This window comes from Hirundo rustica, chromosome W (assembly GCF_015227805.2).
Source record: "Hirundo rustica isolate bHirRus1 chromosome W, bHirRus1.pri.v3, whole genome shotgun sequence".
Classification (NCBI taxonomy): domain Eukaryota; kingdom Metazoa; phylum Chordata; class Aves; order Passeriformes; family Hirundinidae; genus Hirundo; species Hirundo rustica.
Genome location: NC_053487.1, coordinates 11773233 through 11799344, shown reverse-complemented (window position 1 = coordinate 11799344; position 26112 = coordinate 11773233). Strand labels below are relative to the sequence as shown.

The 26112-nt window shown below is 42.7% G+C and overlaps 1 protein-coding gene across 1 annotated transcript; it reads left to right on the top strand.

Moving 5' to 3' along the window:
* Window positions 1-1421: 1421 nt before the first annotated feature.
* Window positions 1422-20278, top strand: ZC4H2 (zinc finger C4H2-type containing). The gene is made up of 5 exons (XM_040088996.2): window positions 1422-1648; window positions 13620-13791; window positions 15022-15194; window positions 16278-16440; window positions 17834-20278. Exons 1-5 carry the CDS (start codon window positions 1596-1598, stop codon window positions 17945-17947), a joined length of 675 nt encoding a protein of 224 aa, XP_039944930.1. The 5' UTR covers window positions 1422-1595; the 3' UTR covers window positions 17948-20278.
* The last annotated feature ends 5834 nt before the right edge of the window (window positions 20279-26112 follow it).

Sequence of the window (26112 nt, the reverse complement as noted above, 5' to 3'; positions counted from 1 at the left end):
GTCTGCTGGTAGATAAAACTAGCACTGAGAGATAAGTGAAACAATGGGAAGGATTCTATTGATTGATGAATGGAAAAGAAGATATTTGCCTTTACAAACAAACCATAGTTTGTTTGGTTTTTTTTTTTGTAAATGAAATTGAATATTGAAAGATGAAAGCAACAATGGGGAAAAACCCATAAATCCCATAAAAATTAAAAATTAGGGAGGGTTATACATTAAAAGGGGAATCTTAGGCATTTTGAGAAGTCTGTACCTCTCAAGTACCTCAGCCAATGGGGAAAGAGAGAGGGAAATATGGCTGGGAAATTAGGATAGAAAGGAGGCTGCGTCCTCCGAAAAACTCAGAGACCCCAGGGGAAATGCCCCATGGCCTCTCCCTTTATTCGAATTAAGTAAAAGGACTCCTCTGTCTCCTTTTTGGATATAAACCTCTGGTGTTCATGGATTAATTTTCCTAACAAAAGGAATGTTTGAATCATGCATGTGAATTTATAAATATGCAATAGGCTGGTACTTTTAAGAAGTGAGCCTTTTGAACCTTTTTGTAAGCAGGTATGCTCTTGGCTGAATACCAAGTCACCCAGCCGTATAATATTTTGCTTTATTTCTGTCTTCTAATTGTCTTTTTATTAAACTTTTTAAATTTCATCAAGAAAGTGACGCTCGTTTTTCACATACCCCCCTCAAACCAATTAGTTCACCTATTTAAATCATGCATCGAAGAAGCCTGCTCCCTTTGAGCACACAGCTCACTTAAGGCTCAATCCTACAATCTTAAATTTTTAAGGCAGCGAGAGTTTGCAATTGACTCAAATTACATGAGGACAGGACCTTTTATATTCTAATTTCTTTACAAAAGCTGTATCATGGTGAAGAGGCTGCTGGTGCTATCACTGTTTTCCTTCATCTGCCTTTTTCTGTGAAGAACACAACAATATAGGGAAAAGTCCTTAAATAATGGAGAAAGTAAATAAAACATCTTCTATTTACAGAACATCTATTCACAACTGCTTATTCATTATCTGTTTCAGAAAATTGCAAAAATTTGATTTGGTGAGCAATTAGAACATTCAGTAGAAAACTCAGAGCATCCGGGAGAAAACAGCATTGTAGTAGTAATGACTACAGCATGCCTTTTTGTCAAAGCTTTTAATCAAAATCATGAAGCCATCAACAGTCTTTTAGTGCATATTTTAATGAAATGCTAAATATTGCACAGATCTCAGAAGGAAGCCTTCTGCTCTTTTTGCACTACTAACAACCTTTGGCATAATGAGGTGTGACTGATTTAAAATGTAGTTGCAGGAAGAAGGGCAGGCGAGCTTTGCTCTGCCTTGTGGGTGTTGTAGTCGTTTCGCAGCCTCTCTGCCTGGGCAGTAATAGGAACCTGGACTCTAAGTCCCACAGCTCCCACTAGAGTCTGCCGCACAGGCTCAGAGCCCATATACGAGGAGGGGGTGACTACATTGTGTTTATTGTATGTGTTTTTTTTTGTTTTGGTTTGGTTTCAATTTTTTTTGTTGTTGTGTTTGGGTTTTTTTTCCCCGGCATTTTGCACGTTTCACGGGAGGTGTAAATCGGGAGTAAAAAGCATGGCAGATGAACAAGAAATAATGTGCAAACTCGAGAGCATCAAGGAGATCAGGTATGTCTGCTTTGTGCCCCATCGGTTACATGAAGCAGCTTTTTCCTCGGGAGAGCGGAGGAGTTGCATGGATCTGAAAGTAGCTAATGTGCTACTGAGGGAAAGAAAACTACGGCTGGGTTTACGATGAGAGCTCAAAATGCATTTTTCTAAGCAGGGAGGGAGCATCTGCTGCTGGCAATCGCTGGAATGCGTAGTGGAGGGCGGTAATGGTCGTGCATTTCCAGAGCACCAGCCCTGAGTGATAACACGAGAAGGCGGAGTGCGCGGGTGGGAAGGACTGAGCAGTCCTAGCGCAGCTGGGGGGAGTGGTGTCGGGCCGCGGGTGTCGTAGGGTTTTGTTTGCTTTGTTTTTTTCTTTTAAAGGTACTTTGAATTAGTATTTCATATTCATGAGGCTCTGAGTCTGTTATTTTGCCCCACTCACTCCTGGGCAGGAGCCTTGTCGGACTGAGAAGGAAGGGGGGATGGTAAGGAAAGCAGAGTCACAAATCCGAAGGCGGACGTACCCTCGGGCAGGACAGGGCTGGGCAGCGCTGCAGACACTGGCAGAGCCCCACCAGGGTGCAGGACAGCCATCCATCCATCCATCCATCCATCCATCCATCCATCCATCCATCCATCCAGTCCCTGCGGAGGGCGGCGTTATAGGGCCCGCCGGGCAGCAGTGGATCCGTGCGGGTGACCAGAGGGGAGCGGCTGAGCCTTAGCGGCTTCTCTGCCCTGCCCTTCCCTTCGGCCGAAGGCGGGGAGCGACCGAGGGAACTCCTTGGAGATCTCCCACCCTGCTGCTTCTGGCGCCGCCCGGGGCGCCTGGGGATGGGGACACACCGGACCGGGGCTGCCGTCCCCTCCTGCCACAAGGCCGGAGCTGTCTCGGGCTGCGGTGCACGCAGTGCAAAACACCAGGAATTTGTATAAAGCGTCCTTTATAGGGTGAGTTGCAGGATGCTTTGGAAGAGCCATAAAAAGCCAGGCAGGGTACAGCACGTGCCCGCATCGGGAACGTTTTTCATAACTTTAGGTAGGGCATTTCCACCCCTTGGTTTAGGGCACCGATTTTCAGGATTAGGCCTGAGCTGCCTGTTTAGTTGGAAGCGGTGCAGCCAAAAGCCAAAACACGTTAGAGAGGACGGTGATTTTGAATGCAGCTGGGAGGTGGAAGGCATGCTGACTGGGAAACCCCAGAGCGATGAGAAGTGTTTTGGGACATGACAGCCAGAGACGGGCTATCAGAGAGGAGAGAGGGCTGGTGAGGAATCACAGTTCCCAGAGGATTACAGAGTCTTCTGGCTGGTTACAGCATCTCTAAGAAGCACATTTAACCATGGAGCAAGGGAATTAGGCAACAGTGTGAGAAATCAGATTGTGATTCGTGCCAATCAAATAGCACCCACCTATGCATGTGTGTTTGTGAGCAATGTGGACAGAGACTATGGGATTATTATTATAAAAAAAAAGAGTTTTAAAAATTACCTAAGTAAAGCATGAAAGTGGGGTTTAACAAAGCAACTATAAAACAGTAGGCTTTTAGCAAACAGTTTGTTTTAACAATAAAATTATAATTGTTTGCAAGTAATTAATATAAGCTTTAAACTACCTTGTAATATAAGTTTTAAACTATTCTTTATATAAGTTATAAATTGGGGTTTTTTGAGTATGGAAAAATTTGTAATCACTTAACAAGGGGAGGTAAAACAAATATGAGCTGAAAAGGCTTCTACAAAGACATTTTTAACATGCTGACTTTGGGTTTTGTAATACCTGAGGAAAGGACCCTACAAAAGACATTTATTGAGACATGCTAGGAAATTTGCAAAATGTATGCTGTGACTTATTAAAGAAATATAGGTATTGATCTAGTATCAATACCCCACTGTGACAGACAAAAACTCTCCAACAGTTTAAAGTCAGAAAGTGTATGTTTATTACGGCCGGGCAGCACAGCGGGATAGTTCCCTAATTTGCACTGCCAAATTCACAGGTAATTACAAAGCCTTTTATTTACAAAAGTGTTGAATACCCAAAATACAAATGCATATTCATACCCCTGTCACCTCCCATTCCTCGCTTGGTATGCTAATTGGCAAAAAGGCTATTAAGCATGCGTACTTTGTCTCCTAAAATGAGTCGGGGGTCTATTCTGGGGAGGGGTCACCCAAAATGAGGAAGTAAGATGAGTCTTCCTCATCCTGACCTTTCTACCTTTTCAATGCATTCGTGACAAATGAATCCTTGGTAGAACTTACAGTTTCCTGTGTTCAATGGGTCCTTTAAGCAGGAAATCTGCAGCTATCTTATGTCCTATTTACTACATTTTGTTTTTCATTACAAGCACAGCTACATAAAGCTGACAAGCAATGATTTACTAAATCCGGGATATCTTATCTAAGATCCGGCTTCTGTTAACTGTGAACAAAGCTTGCCTATCTGCTTCAGCTATTTCAGTAACTATTATCTTAACTTTCCTAAAATCCCTAATTCTTCAAATTTAATGTCTCATTCCCCACTTCTTCTTTGAAATGAGTAAATTCTTTTACTCAGTATACAGTCTTCCTCATCTAATAAAGCTGTGCAGCTAGTGTCTCTCAAGACCAAGCCATACGCCTTTGACAGTGATGTTAAAGCTGCCACTTGTCGCAGCATCTTCTAATTCTAAACAAGTATTACCACAGATAACACTAAACTTATGCTGACCAAAATAAGCGACACAACTATAGGGTGGATTAAGGCATTCAGTATACTGGTTGCTGTTGGTGACCACTTAAAAGGCACATCCCCCTAATGAGACAAGTGCTCCTCAAGCCTTTAAAAAACCCTTTTGATGGTCTCTGTGTCATGGTGTATCGTAATTAATGTCTTTTCCCCCTCTGTCTCTAATTTCTCTTAAGATTTCTCTCAATTTGTGATGTTTCAACAATTGAGCAACTAAAGTCAGATTCATTCCTATGGGCACAGGCAGTATCTTATTGATGTGATATTACAGGTTCCCGATAGGAAAAATCACATCCCTTAATTCTAACAAAATTGCAAACACACAAATTGAATTGAGTCTCATAAACAATTTGGTTGTCTATCTTTATGATGGGGCATGCTGTCCAAAGACAGACACAACCTTATCCTATATACACAAGTGAAGTTGTCTGTTTGCCTGGATGCATTTACTACAATAGTTACAACTTTCCACATAATGTCCATAATAACTATTAGTCTATTTATTTGTTGTTCCGAGTGAGCTTCAGCTTCAGTTCGTTATCGCCTGGTGTGACCTTCAAAATTCTCTTTGGGGCTTTCTTCACTTGGGAGTGATGGATCCAGGCCTTCTGTTCTTTGATCTTGATTGCAGTGAAGGTAGTGAGGAGCACCTGGAATGGTCCTTCCCACTGTGGTTCCAAGTTTTTTTCTGCAAAAGACTTGACATACACCTAATCCCCAGGTTGCACATCATGTACTGGCCCATCTAGTTCTCTGTTTTGAGTTCCAGCTGCATATTTGCAACAGCGCTTTGGTCACCTCTCAGGCCTCAGCTGTCCTGGCAGGAAAGGCTTCTGGCCATCCTGAAAAGGTATCAGTTAACACCAATAGGTAACGATACCCTCCCTTCCTGGGCAGTTCAGTAAAATCAATTTGCCATTGTTGCCCAGGTCCACAACCTTTCCCAATTTGTCCCACTTTAGGCTTTGGGGTATTTTTAGGGTTAGTTCGGAGGCAAAGACTACACTGACGAGTTACTTGTATCACTGTGCCCTGCAATTTCCTGGCCATGATTCTTTCTTTCAAATGGTTATACAGGGCATCTATTCCCCAGTGTGTTTTCTCATGTTCCCTCTGTACTAATGACCACAACAAATAGGAGGGTACTACAAGTTTCCCTTCTTCTGTTACAGCCCATCCTTCTTGGTTATAACTTGCTTTTTCTACTTTGATAAGTTTCTTATCTCTCTTATTGTACATTGCGTTACCTTCAATAGAAATTTTTTCATCTGGAATCAATGCTGCCTCAACAGCCTTATCAGGTACCTCAACTTTTGCTGCATCTTTTGCCTCTCTGTCCATCAGCATATTCCTTTTTTCCAATTCAGAGCTCACTTTTTTTTTTTTTTTGGTGTGCCTTTATGTGCATTATGGCTACTCTCTCAGGTAGCTGTACGGCATCTAATAGCCTCAGTATCTCTTGTGCATGTTTAATACTCTTGCCTTGTGAATTCAGCAGTCCTCCTTCCTTCCAGATGGCTCCATGAGCATGAACCACTCTGAATGCATACCTTGAGTCCATGTAGATGTTAATAGTCCAGACTCTATTACCTCCTTGCTTGTGGTAACTGCATACCCAGTATGTCTTCTTCCACTGATGACATAGCTGCTTCCATCAGTAAACCAGGTCTCAGCATTCCCAAGCGGGGTGCCCTTCAGATCCGGGTGGCTGGAGTAGGTGGCTTCAATGATCTCCAGGCACTCATGGATCACTGGTTCTCCCATACTCCCTCTGAGGAAGGAAGCTGGATTCACAATGTTAGTTACCACAATTTCAACATCATCTTGTTCAGAAATCTCTGTGGGGAGAGCCAATGTCCCCCTTTTGTCTCAAGGACTGCAGACATTGTGTGAGATACTAGCACAGTCATCTTCTGGCCTAGGGTGAATTTGTGTGCTACTGCTCTGAGGCACCCAGGCCATCCTGTGGCTGCTGTGTCCAGCTGTTTGGAAAGATAGGCCACTGCCCTCCAGTATGGGCCTAAGTTCTGTGCTAATATTCCCAAGGCAATCCCTTGCTTCTTGTGGGAAAACAGGAAAAATGGTTTACTCACGTCTGGAAGTCCCAGGGCTGGAGCTGACATAAGGGCCTTCTTTAGTGGGTTGAAGGCTCAAGTTGCTTCTTTTGTCCACTGAAGATCTCTGCTCCCTTCTGTGATCAAGGCATACAGAGGTTTAACAAGCAACCCATAGTTATAAATCCACAGTCTGCACCACCCTGTCATGCCTAAAAGGTTCTTAATTCTTTCACTGTCGGAGGTTTTGGGGTCTGGCATATTGCTTCCTTGTGATCTTGCCCCAAAGTCCTTTGTCCAGCACTCACTTTTGTAACCCAGGTAAATGACTGTTTGCCTCACCATTTGAGCTTTCTTCTGGGATACTCGATACCCTTGAAGGCCTAGAAAGTTTAGGAGGCTTACCATCCAGTCCATGCATGTCTCCTGGGTCTGGGTGGCTATTAAGAGATCATCCACATACTGGAGTAACTGTCCTTCACCTGGTGGAGGTTCCCAGGACTCTAAATCCTTGGCAAGCTGTTCCCCAAATATAGTGGGGGAGTTCTTGTACCCCTGCGGTAATACACACCATGTGAGCTGAGTTTTTCTTCCAGTCTTAGGGCTTTCCCACTCGAATGCAAAAATTTTCTGGCTGGCTTCATGGAGAGAGAGGCAAAAGAAAGCATCCTTTAGATCTAGAACAGTAAACCAAGTTAGTTCAGGTGTTAAACGGGTTAACAAGGTGTAGGGATTGGCAACCACTGGATACAAGTCTTCAGTTACCTTGTTAACAGCCCTTAAATCTTGTACTAATCAGTATGACCCATCAGGTTTCTTTACTGGCAGAATAGGAGTATTAAAATCAGATTGACACTCTCTCAGTAGTCCTAGCTGCAGAAAGTTCTCAATAATTGGGCTAACCCCTTCTATATCTTCTTTCTTTAGGGGGTATTGTTTAACCTTTACTGGCTGTCCTCCTTCTTTAAGCCTGATTTGCACTGGTAGTGCATTCTTTGCTCTTCCTGGTATATTGGAGGCCCCTACCCCTGGAAATACTTGATCCATTATTTTCCTAAAATTTTCCTTTTCACTTGCCACTTCAATTTCTTTGGTTATTAGCATTAAGCTTAACAGTTCTACAGATTGTTGATCCTTTACCTCCAAACTAATTTCCCTTTTTTTTGAATATAATTCTTGCTTCCAGCTGCTCTAGCAAATCTCTGCCCAAAAGTGCAGCTGGAGCATTAGGCATGTATAAAAATCGATGGATGCCCCACTGCTTTCCCAATTTATACTTCAATGGTTTGCAAAAATAAGCTCTTTCAGATTGGCCAGTTGCCCCCTTTACCATAACATAGTCATTGGTTACAGGTATTAGGGCCTTATTCAACACTGAAAATGTTGCCCTTGTGTCTATCAAAAATTTCACGTCTTTTTTTTTGTTCCCCAGTTTGACTATAACCAGAAGGTCTCCTAGGGTAGGGCCCTCTGGTCCCCCTGAGTCCTTCTTTACATGAGCAACTAATTTTTTCTTTTTCTGATCACTTTTTCATTATGTTTATCACTCTTTCTTAATTCTGGGCACTGTTTTTTTCTAGTGACCAAATTTCTTGCAAAATGCACATTGATCTTTTCCTAGTCGGGATGGTCCTTGCTTTGGTGGACTTTGCCCATGTTTTCTCTTTTCTCCTTTTTTACTACTGCTACTAATTTCTTCATCCCTTGTTTATATCCTTCTTTCTGGTTACTAAAAACTTTTTATGCTCTATTTAGTAAAGTTTCTAAATTCCGGCTGTTTGGACCCCGAATCTTTTGGAGTTTCCGCCTGATGTCTCCTGTGGATTGTCCTAAAAATAAATTTATTAATTGCTGTTTTCCTTCATCAGATCCAGGGTGGTGTGTCGGCGCATTGCGTCTCGCAGGTGATCTAGAAATTCAGGTGTTTGAGAGGGGCCCTGTTTGATAGCATATAAGGCTGACCAGTTTATGGTTTTGGGGATTGCTCTTTCTAGCCCTTTTACTATCAATTCTTGGTATCTCTTTAACTGTCCTAACCCCTCATCATCATTAGGATCCCAACCTGGGTCTTGAAGGGGAAATACATCTTGAACATCCTCCTGTGTTGTCCCACAATCATCCCCAGCCAGATCCCCAGCCACTTTCAAAACTAATTGCTTCTCAGTTTCTGTTAAAGCATCAAGTAGCAGTTGCAGATCTGCTCAATCAGGTGAATGCTGCTTAATCATATCTCAGCACCAAAAATTTCTCGGCTATTTCTGCCAGCTCTGGGCGTAAGTTCTGGGCTCTCTGCTTTCTGCACACAATCAAAGCCTTTCCTCAGAGAGACCCAACTCCAAACACCAACTGTTTTAGGCTCGCAAAGAAAATAGCCAGGGGTCCCTCACGACCCCAAACACACTCCACCAGAAGTTTCAACAAGGTCTCGCCGAAAAATCCTACGGATTTCGGCCGAGACACCACACACAAATCCCTCCGTGAGAAGGAGGTGGGGGGGGGGGGGGTAACCCTGATCCCACGCTGCCTCTCCACTCTTCTGTGGTTAGGGACTACACCACCAGGACTTTAAAATATTAGCACACACTAGCAACTGCAAGCCTCACAAACAAGCCATAACTTTTTTTTTTTTTTTTTTTTTTTTTTTTTTTTTTTTTTCTTTAACTAAAACACTCACTCGCCAAAAAAAACTTCTTAGGGTTTTACAGGGAGTTTAGAGACGCGGCCCGAGGCTGCAGAGCATGGACCCCTGCGGTTACCAGGGTAACAAATCACACACACACCCCCACACACACACACACACACACACACACCCACACACCCACGATTGCTGGGGCTGGCTCAGGTTTCAAACCTCCTTAGCCGCTTGCTCCTTTTAGCTCAAAAAATAAACAATTTAAACTTACACAAATGCTTTTTTCACCTAACAAAACGTCAGCAAAATCTTGTTGCCAAAGCACACGCTGTCTTAAGCTCACACACAGTCTAATTCCCCCTCCAGCACACAATCTGGCTACAATACACACACTTTAAATCCTTCCGCTCTCTCAAACAGAGGGATCCCTCCGCTGCTCAGGCGGGGAATTCAAAAGGCTTTTACAACTTCAAGCTTGCAAAACTCCTAAAAACACTTACACAGGTTACTAACACACTCTAAAATCACACAAATCAAAACGCTTACAATACAAACTCTCACAGACCACGATACATACGGTGCACCAATAATTCTTCCACACCTGAACACACAAACACACAAAACCGCGAGACCACAAAACACGGATCCGTTCACACACACACCCGGCGCGCGCGGGGCCGCAATATGGATTTTCCGCGACCCACAACGGGACCCTTCGCGTCCCAAAAACGGGCTAGCCACTTGGATTATGGATTCTCAAGGTACCTTTAAACCACAAACTGTAACCGGAGCCACCACTGCTCCTAATACACAACAACAAAACCAGTTATTTCACTGCCGCCGCTGCCCCCTCATGGGACACGGGTTACCAAGGCATCTTTAAACTGCAAGATGACACAACAAAGACAGGTTGCCGCTGTCCCCACTACGGGACACGGACTACCAAACCACTGATACCAAGCTCCGCAGAGCTGTCACAACTTTTACAAACAAACCCAAGAGGCGTATGTTGTGCACGAGACGTCTCTCAGTGTCTTACCAACCACCTATAGCAAGGTACCTCTTTTCACATATAAACATACCTTTTGTCCGTAGTTCCAGCAGGTTTTGGTCTTTCCCCAGGTAGTCAGCGGGACCGCAGGAGCCCCCTTCCCAGAAAATTCCGGGTGGGCACCCAGAGGGGTCCTGGACCCCGCTGGCCCCATGGCCAGAGAGAGCAGTCTCCTACCTGGCTAGTCAAAATGACTTATTAAAGAAATATAGGTATTGATCTAGTATCGATGCCCAACTGTGACGGACAAAAACTCTCCAACAGTTTAAAGTCAGAAAGTGTATGTTTATTACGGCCGGGCAGCACAGCGGGATAGTTCCCTAATTTGCACTGCCAAATTCACAGGTAATTACAAAGCCTTTTATTTACAAAAGTGTTGAATACCCAAAATACAAATGCATATTCATACCCCTGTCACCTCCCATTCCTCGCTTGGTATGCTAATTGGCAAAAAGGCTATTAAGCATGCGTACTTTGTCTCCTAAAATGAGTCGGGGGTCTATTCTGGGGAGGGGTCACCCAAAATGAGGAAGTAAGATGAGTCTTCCTCATCCTGACCTTTCTACCTTTTCAATGCATTCGTGACAAATGAATCCTTGGTAGAACTTACAGTTTCCTGTGTTCAATGGGTCCTTTAAGCAGGAAATCTGCAGCTATCTTATGTCCTATTTACTACATTTCGTTTTTCATTACAAGCACAGCTACATAAACATAAAGTTGACAAGCAATGATTTACTAAATCCGGGATATCTTATCTAAGATCCGGCTTCTGTTAACTGTGAACAAAGCTTGCCTATCTACTTCAGCTGTTTCAGCAACTTCTTATCTTAACTTTCCTAAAATCCCTAATTCTTCAAATTTAATGTCTCAGCTGACTAACAAAATATATATGCTTGTTTAAGCAAACTGTATAGCCAAAAATAATGTTAATGGGAAAAAAAAAAAGTAAACAAAAAAGAATAGGAGGCTGGAGAGACATCAGAAGACCATCTCAGACCACCTCCCCAACAGATCTTTGAAAACCACAACTGCTGATTATGAAAAAAAAAAGCAAATAATAATAATAAAAAAAATTTTGGGAAGTGAAGTGCCTAAAATGGTATAAAAGACTACTGCTTGAGAACTGAATTTGTACATGTTGGTGGAGCGCAGACTCCCCACATACCCCAGTGCTGGCTTGCCCACTTTTTGCTGAACACAAAATTAATAAATTGCTTAATTTGAAAATGGAATAAAGGAGTAAGTCGCCTCATTTATAACAAGAGTATGGGCCTCAGCCTTCTTCACACAATACCACAAAGGTGAACAAAGGTCAAGCAAAAATATTTCTTTGTCTAGTATCCCCAAACTATTTGTAGAAAGAGATGTGACAGTGTAAGAACAATGATTTTCTACTCAACTGGTACACAGGCTCTGTTTCAGAAAACAAATTGAAGTATGGCTTACTACAGTGTGTGGTCCAATTACTGTAACACTTAATTTAAATGATTTTTTTTCAGTGAGAGTGGTAGCCTGTATTTGGAAATTTACAGTGCATTCAGTTTTCTGATCACATATTCAGAGGTGATATATAAACTGCACTTGATGGATTTTTGCTATTATTTTGTGGCATAAGGTAGAGCTAAGGTGATGTTTAGCTTTAGTGTACAATGAAGTATTGTCTTGGTTTTGAAAAGACAGGTGTCTGCTAAGGAGAGGCAGGCCTCTCTAGGAAATGAGGAATTTGAATCCTTCCCTCCGTGTTATTATAATTTGGAAGATTAAAAAATAAAACTTTTCAGTCAGAGCTATGGGGAAAAGGAATAACAGTCTTTTACTAGTAAATATAACAGGACATACAAAAAACAACAGCAATTATAACAATAGTAGAACAGAACTAGGAACCCCGAGGACAAACGGTGGAAGCTCCGGCGCTGATGGCTGGAAGCCGGGCGCGGTGGACTGTCCTCCGCAGGCAGGGGGTGTCCTCGGCAGGCAGAGGTGGCAGTGCTGGAGAAGCCGCAGCGGCGGGACCCGGTCTCACCCAAAATCTAGCAGGATAGCGAAGAAACTCCGAATTCCTGGATACTCCAACAGATGGTAGAATTCCCAGGACCAGACTCCTTCGTTACCCGTGGACTGCAGCAGCCAGCCGTGGCCCGCAGCAGCCAGCCGTGGCCCGATCCGTGCTCCCCCCCGGAAGAAGAAAAGAAAAGCCGCGAGATCCCCCCACCCTCCGCTCTCTCCGGGAGCTTTTTTTCCCTCCCCCAAAACTAAGTTATCAGTCCTTTTGTCTACGTTAAGCACTCAGCACTTAGTCTCTTAGCAACTTGGGAGGGGGGAAAAAATTCTCCAGGAGACTTAAACCCCAACAAGTATCAAAATTTGCTTGAATGTATTTTAAATAAAAAAATATCAGTGTCAAAAATCCAGTCCTACTTGCAACACTGATGTCCATTTTGAGTCACCTTTAACAAAATCTGATCAAATAAACCTATTTATTCATTCCCAAATCTTTTAAAAGAAGCTTGCATTCTATGAAGAATTTCCTTCAAAATAAACATGAGATTTCCCTATGTTTACAGATTCACCATTGATAGATTTAGCAGACTACTTTAATCTGCACTGTATGTATTCTACAGACGGGGGGAAAGAAGTCTTCATGAACAAAATCAAAGAACTTGCCCATTTGTGTAGTTGATCTCTATCATGTATTAAAGGCAGCTTAGCTGGGTTTTGAAGGGATGTGGGAATCTGATTTTGAATCTGGAATCTGATATCCATATCTGTATCTATAGATAAATACATATAATTTGTAGTCAAGGGAATACTGCTTTCAGTAAATCCACTGTATGCCCACAATCCAAACATATATGCACATGATGATTTATATGCATTAAATACTTCCACAGAAATAACCCAGTCATAAAATTAAGTAAATACCTAAAGACTCAGTGTTCTGACTGGGAGGAGATAAAAGAGAATGAGAGTGAATTTACTGATGAGAGATGCAGACACATGTCATAAATACAAGAGAGGAAACAGGAATTTTTTAACTGTTCTGTTTTAAATCTCCTTCATTCATATTATCCCTGCTGAGACCGCCTGCTTCTGAATGCATATTATAGAAGTTATGATATTGTTTTTATCTCTTGCAGCTTTATAAACTCCTGAAGTGAGAGAGGGGAGAACCCAGGTCATATTACTAGCTATGACATTTGGAATATGTAACCATAATTAATTGTCCAAGTGACTGATCCTGCTTTCTGCCATGCTCTGTTAAAACCTGGCAACATTCTATTGATTTCATAATTCAGTACAAGAATTCTCTTACCACTGAAAAGCTCAGCAGAAGAGCTGGCATTAGAATTCAGTATTCTCCTTGTACCTCACCTTCTCTCAGACACATTTAGTCTCATTCTTGTCTATTGCTGCTATTGCCTTCTTTCATCTATCTAATCCCATATAAACTGACACCTCACAAAAATAAGTTTCAGTGACTTACTGTTGTCTCTCTTTTTAATTATCACTGGGATTCAGGAATAAGACTTTGCAGATGGAAAAAATAAAGGCACGACTGAAAGCAGAATTTGAAGCCCTGGAGTCTGAGGAGAGGCACCTGAAAGAATATAAACAGGAAATGGACCTGCTGCTGCAAGAGAAGATGGCCCACGTGGAGGAGCTGCGACTGATCCACGCTGACATTAATGTGGTATGTGACAGCCCAGCTCAGACAGTCTGACTAAGACACAGCTGGATATGAATCATTCCACAGGTTGTGGAATTGTGCACAAGTGAACCGTCACTGGTTCAATAATGTGGACTTTACAACACTATCCTAGGATCCTACAGAGAGTGAAAAGTAAATTTACCTCAGGATAATTGTTTTTTTTTTTCCCTTTGTAGGGCAGGATATGTTGTTATAATAAGCTGTTGCATCGACAGGATAGATAGATAACCAAGCCTATTGTGGCTATGACTTTTCCAGTAGCCAGTGATACCACTCCAGCTGTCCCATAGAAAACAGTTCTTCCTGTTAGTCTTTTCTCATTTGGCACCAAGAAACAGAAACTTTGGCAGCTAGGTGAGACTAAGAGATTTTGAGAAAATACATAGTGTTTGTTAAGTTCACAGTAAGAGCTGACCTTCATCACAGAGTGGAATCACCAAACATCAAGAAGCACCAGCCTGAAGGGAATTAATTCAAATAAGGAAAAAAAAACCAATTTATAAACAGCTAAGATTAGCCAGTTAGAGGGGCTAAATAGGGAATATATTTTTAAATACATTTTTTATGTCATATTAGGGCACTTACATGGGGTTTTTAGCTCTGAAGGTATCTCTGTGTTGCACCAGAAGAAAAAAGCTCCAGCAAGTAAAAATGTACAAGCTATTACTGAATGTGAAGACTGCATTTATTTATGACTTCAAATGTCTGCTATCCAGCTGCATAACCTCAGCCTCTGTTTCATCCTCCTCTCTTTTCCCGGTCAGATTGTCTTTCTCTGCTGCTTTTCCCACTTGCTGCAGTAAGAGAAGCAGAAACCTTTCCTTCACTTATTTGTTAACTTCTGCCAGTCAGTGTTCTGAACTCAGAAACACATAAAATTAGTTTATGCTACTTTAAGCTCTTTTTTAATGTCTCTTGAGAGTTTTCCATAGCTCCTCACATGCCAACTTTATTTGTAGCCTGTCTCTCTTTTCTATTGTTCAGAAGGTCCTATAGGTTGAGTGCACCTTTTTAAAATGAAAATGCATCTCATATGTCACTTTCTGTTGCTTCTTCTTTTTTCATCCTCCCAATACCTTATCTTTGCTTTACTATTGCATTGTCTCAAATCTCTTCTGACTTGAGTGAGAAAAATCTCTTCTTTCTGATACAATCTGTTGCTCAGTCAGAGAGGAACAGTTCTTTAAAAACATGCCCAAACTCCTGTTTCAGATGGAGAACACTATCAAGCAGTCTGAGAACGATCTTAACAAGCTCTTGGAATCTACTCGCCGGCTCCATGAGGAGTACAAGCCCCTAAAGGAGCATGTAGATGCCCTGAGAATGACTCTGGGGTTGCAGAGGCTGCCAGACCTATGTGAAGAGGAAGAGAAACTGTCCCTTGAGTAAGTCTCCAAAGCAAATATTATCTGGCTTTATACTTTCTTTTAATTCTACTGGTCATTTTCTCATTTTAATTTTGTTGGTAGGTGGAAAAAAACAAACCCAAGAAGTAAGCATGAAAAACAAAAGTTAACAAAAAAGAGATGTGGAGTACATGTATTTGATAACATTCAGTCTGAATTTGTTCCAAGTTAAATTTAGGTTATTCCAAGCTGCAAACTCTACATACCACATGTAAACATTCAAGGGTGGTTGGCTTTCTAGGTTTTATACTTTTTCTAGGTTTTTCTTTTTCTCTGAAAATTACTTGTTTAGCAAGCAATTGTAGGAGGCAATACATGAGAGGGATACAAACCAAGTATTCTTCAGCTGGATTGTGCTGCTGCTAGTCAGAGTTTTACTTTTTGCTGCCTGCACATGGCAGTGGCTTTTAGCCAAATACCTGTGACTGTCAACAAGTTTCCATTAGATGTGGAATAGATTTGGATAATAAATCAGAGTCTCATTTTTACATATAACCTAAGCAGGGGAGAGTGACAGAATTAGCTACTATTCAAAGAACAGTGTCTTTTGTTTAACAGATCAGTTTTAAATGGAAGGGATGTTTTAATAAACATATATTTCTCTTATTGCCCAGCACAATTAGCACAGTTTTCACAGGCACATAGTTTTCAAGATTTCCTTTATATTTCTATAGAAATGTTGTTTTACATTCCAAACACCTTGACACTACAAATAATGTATTAATCTGTTTATTAATCTGTTGTGTACAAAAATTATTAATTTTAACAGAATAAAATAGAAAAACTGTTTGACAGAGGTGCATCTGAAACTGTTGTCTATTTTTCATCTTACTTGATTTATATCCAGTCTGGAATCTGGCTGAAGTGTAGAAATGCAGAAGAAAACACCACATATTCTATTTATGAACTAGTCAATGTGTAGGCAATTTGGCAGTTTGACTCTAATGGAGGAACATGATAGGGAAATGTGATCCACTGTATTTTAACACCAAATATCCTTTACAGACTAATGAAATACTCCAGAAGGTAGCTGCATTTTTTGTTTGTCATTCTTTTGTCTAGCTACTTTGAAAAACAAAAAGCAGAATGGCAGACAGAACCACAGGAGCCTCCCATCCCAGAGTCTTTGGCTGCAGCTGCAGCAGCTGCCCAACAGCTGCAAGTGGCCAGGAAGCAAGATACCAGACAGACAGCAACTTTCAGACAGCAGCCACCTCCAATGAAGGTCAGGAGATGGAATGTGCTGGGTTTTCTCTTTTGTTATTGGAATGCATTATGTTTAGAAAGTGATCAATATTTGTGAAAAGGAAAAATGTGTCCTGATTCTGATTTTCCTTGCAGTGGTTTAAAACAAGAGCAAGCACTAGACTAAAGTAGTAGCACCAGTCATCAAGGGTTAAGGATAAGAAGCTTTTAGGACTTAAGAGTCACCCTCAGCAGAGATGTAGGCAATTCCCACTCCTCTTGTGTTTCACGTGGGAGCAAGGCATGTAAGAAAGAGAAAAAAATCTTGGCAAAAGAAAAAGTAGTGGCTCTTAGTTAATGCCATATGGAGTCATATTAAAAGCAATGCACATATGTTATGAGGGAAATTACTGATGGTATAAATTACCAGGGAAGGTGATTATAGCATCGCATAGCTACAAAGTTCATTGTGTCCAGGGAGGTTACAGCTGCTGGCATGGGAACACACGGGACGAGTCTCTGTTTAGTTAAGCTTGAGAATCCATTTATTTCCCCCAGGGCCGGGGAGGGGGATGAAGATGAAAAGCCCCAGCAAAGGCGGGGTCATGGGGTTTTATAGGGCATACCAGGGGTGGAGTTTTAGGGTTTGGGTCAAGGGAGGGGTTAACACAAAAGGGAGTTACATCAGGTTCCCACCTCCTCAGAACAGAAGCGCTCCACAGGTGATTGCTTCTGCACTTGGGATCTTCAAGAGTAACATGTGGATTAGTGTGACATAACCACAGGCACTTAAGTGGCAGTTTTACTCAGCTCCTTATGTAGTGAGAAGAGTTAAGTAGTTGCATAGGGGCATTCATACCCCCCAGGTTCCAAAGAGTCACTAAGAAGGCAAACTGATGTAGGTACACCCCAAAGTAATACACTTACTATCTGTAGTTAGGCAATTGAAAAGCCTTTCTGCAAGTAATAAGCTTCAGTCAAACAAATTAAAGGGCTTAGTCTGGAGCAAAAGGGCAGAGTTCTGTACCTTGTGTTAAATATGTGGAATTCATCCAATCATCTGCTCCTGCCTTCAATTCTATGACATTGCAGTTGGCCATCACTGTAACTTCTCTGACTCAGTGAGCTATTAGATAGGTAAACACCTTTAAAACATCACTGTAACATTTAACACAAAATAGAATTTAAAGTTACTGATACATTTATGAACCACATGTCTGTGGAAATGTAATTTTAATTCAATGAGATGCTCCTGTTTTTCAGTTGGCCTGAAATTACAATCCACATACCTAGATTGTACAGAATGTAGCATCAGTTTGCCTTTGAAGGCAAGGAGACTTTTGTCTGTACTGTAACTTAGAGTGTGATACTCAATAATCCATGTACCAATGCCACTTTGATGTTTGTAACAAGAGGCTGCAATTGCATTTCAGGCATGTTTGTCATGTCACCAACAAATCCATCGGAATGCACCCATATGTCCACTCTGCAAAGCAAAGAGCAGATCTCGGAATCCCAAAAAGCCGAAGAGGAAACAGGATGAATGAAATCCAGAAGGTTGACAAGCTATGTGACCTGTCCCAGTACTCTTCCAGTAGAACAGCAAATTTGCCCAGACTTTATTGAATTGCAGTCTCAAGTGTGACCATCTCATTGTTTTCTATTTAAATGCAATGTAAGCACAATGTTCCTGCTCTAAGTTCCTTCCAGTCTTTAGGATTTGGTTTTAGGAAAGTAAATATTACTGGTGCTACAGTTTAACATTTCAATTGTTCCATCTTTTGTACTCCTAAACAAACTGGAATTCTTTGTGCAAGTATCCTAAACGTCAGGCTATTTCTATTGACATGTGATTACCTATCGACGATTGAGAGAGAGATGGGAAGACTGACTGGTAGTCAGAATTTGTTCTTTACTGTGAGCTACAAATGTTTATATATCATTCTAGGAAGGGTAGTAATTTTTACTACAATTATTAGGTTAAACATCACACAAACAAACATACATTTTACATCTTTTGCTTGCAGAGATTGATTCAATCTTCTTTTCCTGTTGCCAGTCTTGATCCAATCTTCCTGTAATCTTCAAAGCTCTGTTCTTGCCAAGGCATCTTGGTTATCAAACTGGCTATGCTAATTAAATCCACATCCTATGTCCACAATTACCACAAATGCTTTTATGTTCTCTTTTTTAAAAAAGCTGTTACTAAAAGATTAATCTGTTTTCTCCTGATAACAGGAGACTATTTGAAGTGCTGAAAGAGCAGACTGTCTGTTTCACTGAAGAACAATTTGTTTTTCCAATCTCGTAAGACTGGGTAGATTTGGGTATCCAGTGGAACTCTTTTTAAACAGGAAACGTTCAGGGAAAATGAGATTTGTTATACAGAAAATCAATGCATTAAGGACACATATGAGTTTTGATTCCTGAAGCTGATTGTACCATTCCCTCAAACTTGACTTAAAACTTGGAAAGGTGCTGGCTGTGTATGAATTTCTAAAAGTGATGTAATTTGCCATGCTTTAACATCTTAACAGGTTATTATTTTTGGCAGTCAAAAGACTGATTGACTTAAGAACAAGGATGAAATGAGCCGTATTAGTGGTCCTCCTAGGCTCTATGGCTGACCAGCACACTGTGGCTCTCTAGGAAACATGCATGATATATCCCAGATCTCTATGTGCACAGACTGCACATCAGCCATTCTGCATGTCTTCTGTTCCTGGTTTCTACAGCCAAAATCTGGCAGACATATCCTCCACTGGAGCATAGGAAAGTTCAGGAACATGCATGAGGAACAGTGTCAACTAAAAATTATATATTTCACCAGAACCAACGAGCTTTGGTGTCATTGTCCTCCTGTTGGAATTCTGGAAACTGAGAATTTCAGGCTTTCTGTGCTAAAAGACACTGACCCTCAAGCAAGCACTACATTTGACCTGAGGCTGTGGAAGAGGCTTCTGAAGTTGAGTGATGGCACTGGGGTTGTGGGTGTGTAGTTTGAATGGTATTGTGTGATCTCATAGGGTGAAAAACTTAGAATTTAAGGTTTTAGTATATAGTAATATATATGGGGCAATATGGAGGATTTAAGGCATTGTCTATGTCCTTCTTCTTCACCTTTTTCACCTTCTTCTTGGTTTCAGGTGGTTTTTTATAACTGGGTGAAAAAGGTCTGCATTGTAGACTTTGGGTGGTCAGTTATTGGATTAAAAGTAAAAATAATATAGGTGTCATCTCGTTATTGGGCAATTAGTGCTTAAAAGACCTTGGAAGGAGCTAGAGACGGCTCCATTTTCTACCTTGTTAGTTAGAGCGCACGACTCGTGAGGCTGTACTACAGATAAGAATTAAACACTGAGTCCGCACATAAAACTGCTACTCCCGTGTATTAATCCCGGCTCTAGCACAAAGAAAAGAAGATAACAACCTGTCCTGGTTTGGAGACAAATTTGGGGGAAAACCCCTGTATAGGATCCCTCTGGGAAGCAAACCCAAGTGGCCCCTCCCTCCAACCAGTCCGAAAAAAAAAACCTCTTTGGAGAAAAGTGGAAAAAGCTATTTTACTAAACAAATAAAGTGCATACAAGTATAAAGAATGAATAATATGAAACAATAAAACCTCTCCTTCTGAAGTGAGATGGCAAATTGACAAAGTCCTTGCCGTGGGTGTAGCTCGGCTCTCTCTCTCAGTCTCTCATCAGTCCCAGTCCCTCTGGCGCTGCTGGAAAATGCCGAGGTCCAGGCCCCAGTGGGCTGCAGGTGCAGCCCCCAGTGCTCCCCTGGGTTTTCAGTCCAGAGCAGGTTTAAACAGTTCCAAGAAAAAGGAAAAAAACCAGTCCAGGGAACTTCTCTGCCCTAGCTAGCTGAAACTAACTAAAAGCAAAAAAAATCTCTGTCCTGAAGTCTCTCCAAGCCTCTGCCGAACACACCGTCTAGAGCAGAAGAATGTGGAGGAGTCAGGCAGTTTTCTCAAAACAAACTCCGCGCTTCTCCTTGCTCTTAGAACCAGTCTTAAAGGCACAGGACTCAATATACAGCACAAACAGAACAGACGATTGGGGATACAAGCATCATAAAGTTACCCTAGGACATTCCAGCCCTTATCCCCATATCGTCAATTTACTAAAACTAATGTATACTCCAGCTCTACACACACATACATCTATATAAAAACAATATGCAATATACAGCTACATACAGTGGCAGTACCATTCAGCACACAGCAATAATTACACACGGTTCTCACCCAACAATCAAATCTCCTTGGGGTACACATCGTGTGGTTCCATCTTTCTGCATTACCCACCATGTGCAGCCTGGTCCCTGAGCAAAGACAATCCCACGGATGGGATCCTCTGTACTTGAAGCAGAATTGATCCAAACTGTCTTCCCTAACAAACCTCGTACATGTACTACTGGGACTTTCTCTCCATCTACTGTATGTAGGGGCTCAGATTGGGCAGGGCCTGCTTGGTTGGTGGAACCTCGGGTGTTAACTAACCAGGTGGCCTTTGCTAGATGGTGCTCCCAATTTTTGAATGATCCCCCACCCAGTGCTTTCAGGGTGGTTTTTAGCAGTCCATTGTATCTTTCTACTTTCCCTGAAGCTGGTGCATGATAGGGGATATGGTACACCCACTCAATGCCATGTTCCCTAGCCCAGTTGTTGATGAGGCTGTTCTTGAAATGAGTTCCATTGTCTGACTCAGTCCTCTCAGGGGTACCATGCCTCCAAAGAACTTGTTTTTCAAGGCCTAGAATGGTGTTATGGGCCGTAGCGTGAGGTACAGGGTAGGTCTCCAGCCATCCTGTGGTGGCCTCTACCATTGTGAGCACGTAGCACTTGCCTTGGCGGGTTTGGGGAAGGGTGATGTAGTCAATCTGCCAGGCTTCCCCATACTTATACTTGGACCATCGCCCGCCATACCATAGGGGCTTCACCCGCTTGGCCTGCTTGATGGCAGCACACGTCTCACAGTCATGGATAACCTGAGAAATACTGTCCATAGTTAGATCCACCCCTCGGTCTTGTGCCCACTTATAGGTGGCATCTCTGCCCTGATGGCCTGAGGCATCATGGGCCCAGTGAGCTAGGAACAACTCTCCCTTGTGTTGCCAATCTAAGTCAATCTTTGACACCTCTATCTTTGCAGCCTGATCTACCTGCTCATTGTTTCGGTGTTCCTCATTAGCCCGACTCTTGGGGACATGGGCATCTACATGACGGACTTTGACAGGTAGCTTCTCTACCCGAGTGGCAATGTCTTTCCACTCATCAACAGCCCAGATTGGTTTTCCCCTACGCTGCCAATTGGCCTTTTTCCACTTCTCCAGCCATCCCCACAGAGCATTGGCTACCATCCACGAATCAGTGTAGAGGTAGAGCTTTGGCCACTTCTCTCTTTCAGCAATGTCCAGGGCCAATTGAACAGCTTTGAGTTCAGCAAGCTGGCTTGACCCACCTTCTCCTTCAGTGGCTTGTGCAACCTGTCATGTGGGGCTCCATACGGCTGCTTTCCACTTTCGTTTCATCCCAATGATGCGGCAGGAACCGTCAGTGAAAAGAGCATAGCCTGTTTCTTCTGCTGGCAGTTGGTTGTATGGTGGAGCTTCTTCGGCACATGTCACTTGTTCCTGCTCCTCTTCATCCATGAGACCAAAGTTTTCACCTTCCGGCCAGTTTGTAATTATTTCCAAAATCCCAGGGCGATTTGGGTTTCCAATGCGGGTGCGCTGAGTGATGAGGGCAATCCATTTGCTCCATGTGGCATTGGTGGCATGGTGGGTAGAGGGAACTTCTGCTTTGAACATCCATCCCAGCACTGGTAGTCGAGGTGCCAGCAGGAGTTGTGTTTCAGTGCCTACTACTTCTGAGGCAGCTTGAACTCCTTCATTGGCGGCCAAGATTTCCTTCTCTGTTGGAGTGTAGTTGGCTTCGGATCCTCTGTAGCTTCGGCTCCAGAATCCCAGTGGTCAGCCCCAAGTCTCCCCAGGCACCTTCTGCCAAAGGCTCCAGGACAGGCCATTGTTCCCGGCTGCTGAGTAGAGCACGTTCTTCACATCTGGTCCCGTCCTGACTGGGCCAAGGGCTACTGCATGAGCGATCTCTTGCTTGATCTGGGTAAAGGCTTGTTGCTGTTCAGGGCCCCAGTGGAAATTGTTCTTCTTGTGGGTGACCAGGTAGAGAGGGCTCACAATCTGGCTGTACTCAGGAATGTGCATCCTCCAGAAACCTATGGCGCCTTGGAAAGCTTGTATTTCCCTTTTGTTGGTTGGTGGACACATTGCTGTGATCTTGTTGATGACTTCAGTGGGAATCTGACGCCTTCCATCATGCCACTTTACTCCTAGAAACTGGATCTCTCGAGCAGGTCCCTTAACTTTGCTCTTCTTGATAGCAAAGCCAGCCTTCAGGAGAATCTGGATGATCTTCTCTCCCTTCTCAAACACTTCCATTGCTGTGTTTCCCCACACAATGATGTCATCAATGTGCTGTAGATGTTCCGGAGCCTCACTCTTTTCCAGTGCAGCCTGGATCAGTCCATGGCAGATGGTGGGGCTGTGTTTCCACCCCGGAGCAGAAGAATGTGGAGGAGTCAGGCAGTTTTCTCAAAACAAACTCCGCGCTTCTCCTTGCTCTTAGAACCAGTCTTAAAGGCACAGGACTCAATATACAGCACAAACAGAACAGACGATTGGGGATACAAGCATCATAAAGTTACCCTAGGACACAACCCCACATCCTCCCTCAACCAAAACTTTCTAATATTTTGTCTTTTAATAGGTAATTTTCAAATAAACTTTACTTCAGACCGGTTTGTTTTCTTGTTCCCTGTGTGCCAAAAGAACCCTGACTAAAGCATCTGGAGTAGATCACTCCCTGTATGTCTTCCCTTTGTTTCATGTAATGCAACAACAGTTCTTGCAATGGGGAGGATGGCAGTGATCCACTTACAGAACTGGGACTTGAAATTTACTCATCTCTAATCCCAGTTTTGTGACCACCTTTGTTGCCTAAATTGATCTCAAGTGTTATATATTCTTTTCACTAACTCCAGGATGCAGGAACTGCTTGTTCACATTCTTCTCTCTTTAGCCCAGGTTTCTCTCTACTATTATGTTAGAGTGGTTTTATTGAGAATTTGGCTTGTTAGATAGGAAGAAGAGGGAAGCTCCAAGTCTCTGCTCCAAGAACTTTGCCAAATACTAGCAACTGTAATAAATCCACATGATGCAATTTTGCTGGCCAAATCACATGTCACCATTAATTTCCTAAGTCTGCCACAAAGTACACGAGTGATTTACTGAATATAGTCCTAAAACTTAAGCCAGGTTCAGGAGATATTCCCCCATTTTAATGTTACATAGTCAAATTAACATCTGTCAACAGCAGACAGAATGTGGACCACCTGCCCCTGAAATTATGTGAAGAGCAGATTCTGCTAGCTGAATTACAGGGATTTGGTCTCTGAGATAGCAATAATGGAAGAAAGTCTGACTCCATGCTTCAAATGGCAATAGTGCATTATGCATGCTTTGTACCACAAATACTGGAATCTGCTGTTTTAAATGTCTCAGTGGTCACATGCTGTGTGCCCTGTTCAGAGCAATTTCTGTGGAGTTAAAGGGAAAATGCACAGAGTTAAAAGACAGTATGTGGACTTCCCCGAAGTGCATACTAGAAAGCAGCATACTTTGATGGTAGTTGTACATAAATTTAAGAAGTAGTGACAATGGAGTGGGCGAATGGTCTACAATGAAGTAGTGTGAACAGAAGAATTGATTTGTAGAGACTTCAACTTACAGTTCTGAAATAGGTAGGGTTAGTCATAGTTGTTCTCACTTCACTGTTACTTTGCCAGGTTCTTTCTTTCTTGGGAGATCCCTGAACTGAAGTATACTTAAGGATGCATCATTTACTAATTTAGTACAACAGTTTTCTATTTTTACTTTTTTAAACTAGTCTTGTGTTCTTGTCTTTTACAAGGTTAGGGTTTTTTTTGTTTTGTTTTGTTTTGTTTTTTTTTTTTTTAAAGTGAATGACGTACTGTGTTTACATCAATTGCACTAGTATTTGCAAATTTTCACATTCTTTATGAAGTTCTGCCATATAAATAGCATGCATTGCTGAGAGTGAGTGTAACTGGAGATAAGTCACCAGGGTGCCCTGGCTGCCAAAAGGACCAACCACAACCTGGGGTACATCAAGCACAGCATTGCCAGCTGATTGTCTCACTCTACACTGCACTGGTGAGGCCTTGAGCACTGGGGGCAGTTTGGGATGCCACAATGCAAGAAGGACATCAGACTATTACAGTGTTCTAGAGGAGTTGTGTGACCAAGATTGCAAAAGGTCTCAAGGACAAGACCTCTGAGGAGCAGCTGAGGACACTTGGCTTGTTCAGTTTGGAGAAAAGAGGGCTGAGGGGTGTCCTCATCACAGCCTACAACTTCCTTGAGAGGGAAGCAGAGGAGGAGGTGCTGATCACCCTCTGATGAGCAGCAACAGGATATGAGGAAATAGAATGAAGCTGCATTGAGGGAAGTTGAGATTGGACACCAGGAAAAGGTTCTCTGAGAAAGTAGTCTGTCACTGGTCCAGTGACCCAGGGAAGTGGCCAAGGCACCAAGCCTGTCAGGGTTTGAGGAGCACCCAGATGACATTCTTAGCCATACAGTTTAATGTTAGGTAATCCTGTGAGGAGCAAGGAGTTGGACTTGATGATCCTTATGGGTCCCTTCATACTTGAGATATTCTATGATTCATGACATTTCAAGGAGATAAAATATGTATTATATACTAGGGGATGTCATGGGTTGGCACAGGTTTTTAGTTATGGAGGAATGTCGAGTATTTTTTCCCAGTCAGGACCTTGGAATTGCTTTAGAAAGGACAGGGACCTATCGGGAGGCTAGTTTGGGATATTGGCATCTATTTTGACCACTGAGAATGTCAAATACGACTTTGGGAAGTACCCATATAAACCCTGATTCCCTGCAGGTCACTCTCTGGCTTCCGGGCTGGTCACCAGGTAACATCGTGGGCAGCAGAGGAGGGCTTGGCTCAGGCCCCACTGCCCAGCCAGGCCTCCAGGAGCCGCTGCCCGCACAGGGAACGGCTCAGGCCGGCTAAGCCCCCTTTCCCCCGGCTGCCAGCAGGGGAGAGAGGAGGCTGTAGCTCGGCAGTCCTGGCCACGTGCCCGGGGCCATGGTGTAACGAGTTAATGCTTTGTTCATTGAACTTGCAAACACAGGATGACTCATGATTTTTAAGAGAGCCTTTAAACTTGCAAACACAGCATGACTCATGATTTTTTAGACACATATGCTATTGCTTAACAAGGCTTTTGAGCTCCAGGAAGGGGAAATGTGGCTGTTTTCGGAAGATAGAAGACGGTCTCCTAGCAACAAGATAACATTGATATGATAACAGAAGAAAAGGACTGCATAAAACGGAACTGGAAGACCGTAACCGCGCGGCAGTCGGTGGAGTGCAGACTCTCCCTGTCGCCCAGCGCTGCATTTGCTTATGCCCCGCTTGCTGTAATTAATAAAATTCTAATTGGGACTAAATCTTGAGTCATGCAATTTATAACAATTTGGTGCCGTGACTCGGATGAGAATGTTCCGGTAGAATAGGAATACTGGGGAGGCGCCCCACCTCCAGGTGGCCCCAGGATCTCTGTAACCTACCCCGCTCTCACCGACG

Excerpts from the sequence above, each read along its gene's own strand:
- ZC4H2 (XM_040088996.2), top strand. The coding sequence starts at position 1,596 with ATGGCAGATGAACAAGAAATAATGTGCAAACTCGAGAGCATCAAGGAG. Across the intron at positions 15,195-16,277 it reads GAAGAGAAACTGTCCCTTGA|CTACTTTGAAAAACAAAAAG; the intron begins GTAAGTCTCCAA and ends TCTTTTGTCTAG. Across the intron at positions 16,441-17,833 it reads AGCAGCCACCTCCAATGAAG|GCATGTTTGTCATGTCACCA; the intron begins GTCAGGAGATGG and ends ATTGCATTTCAG.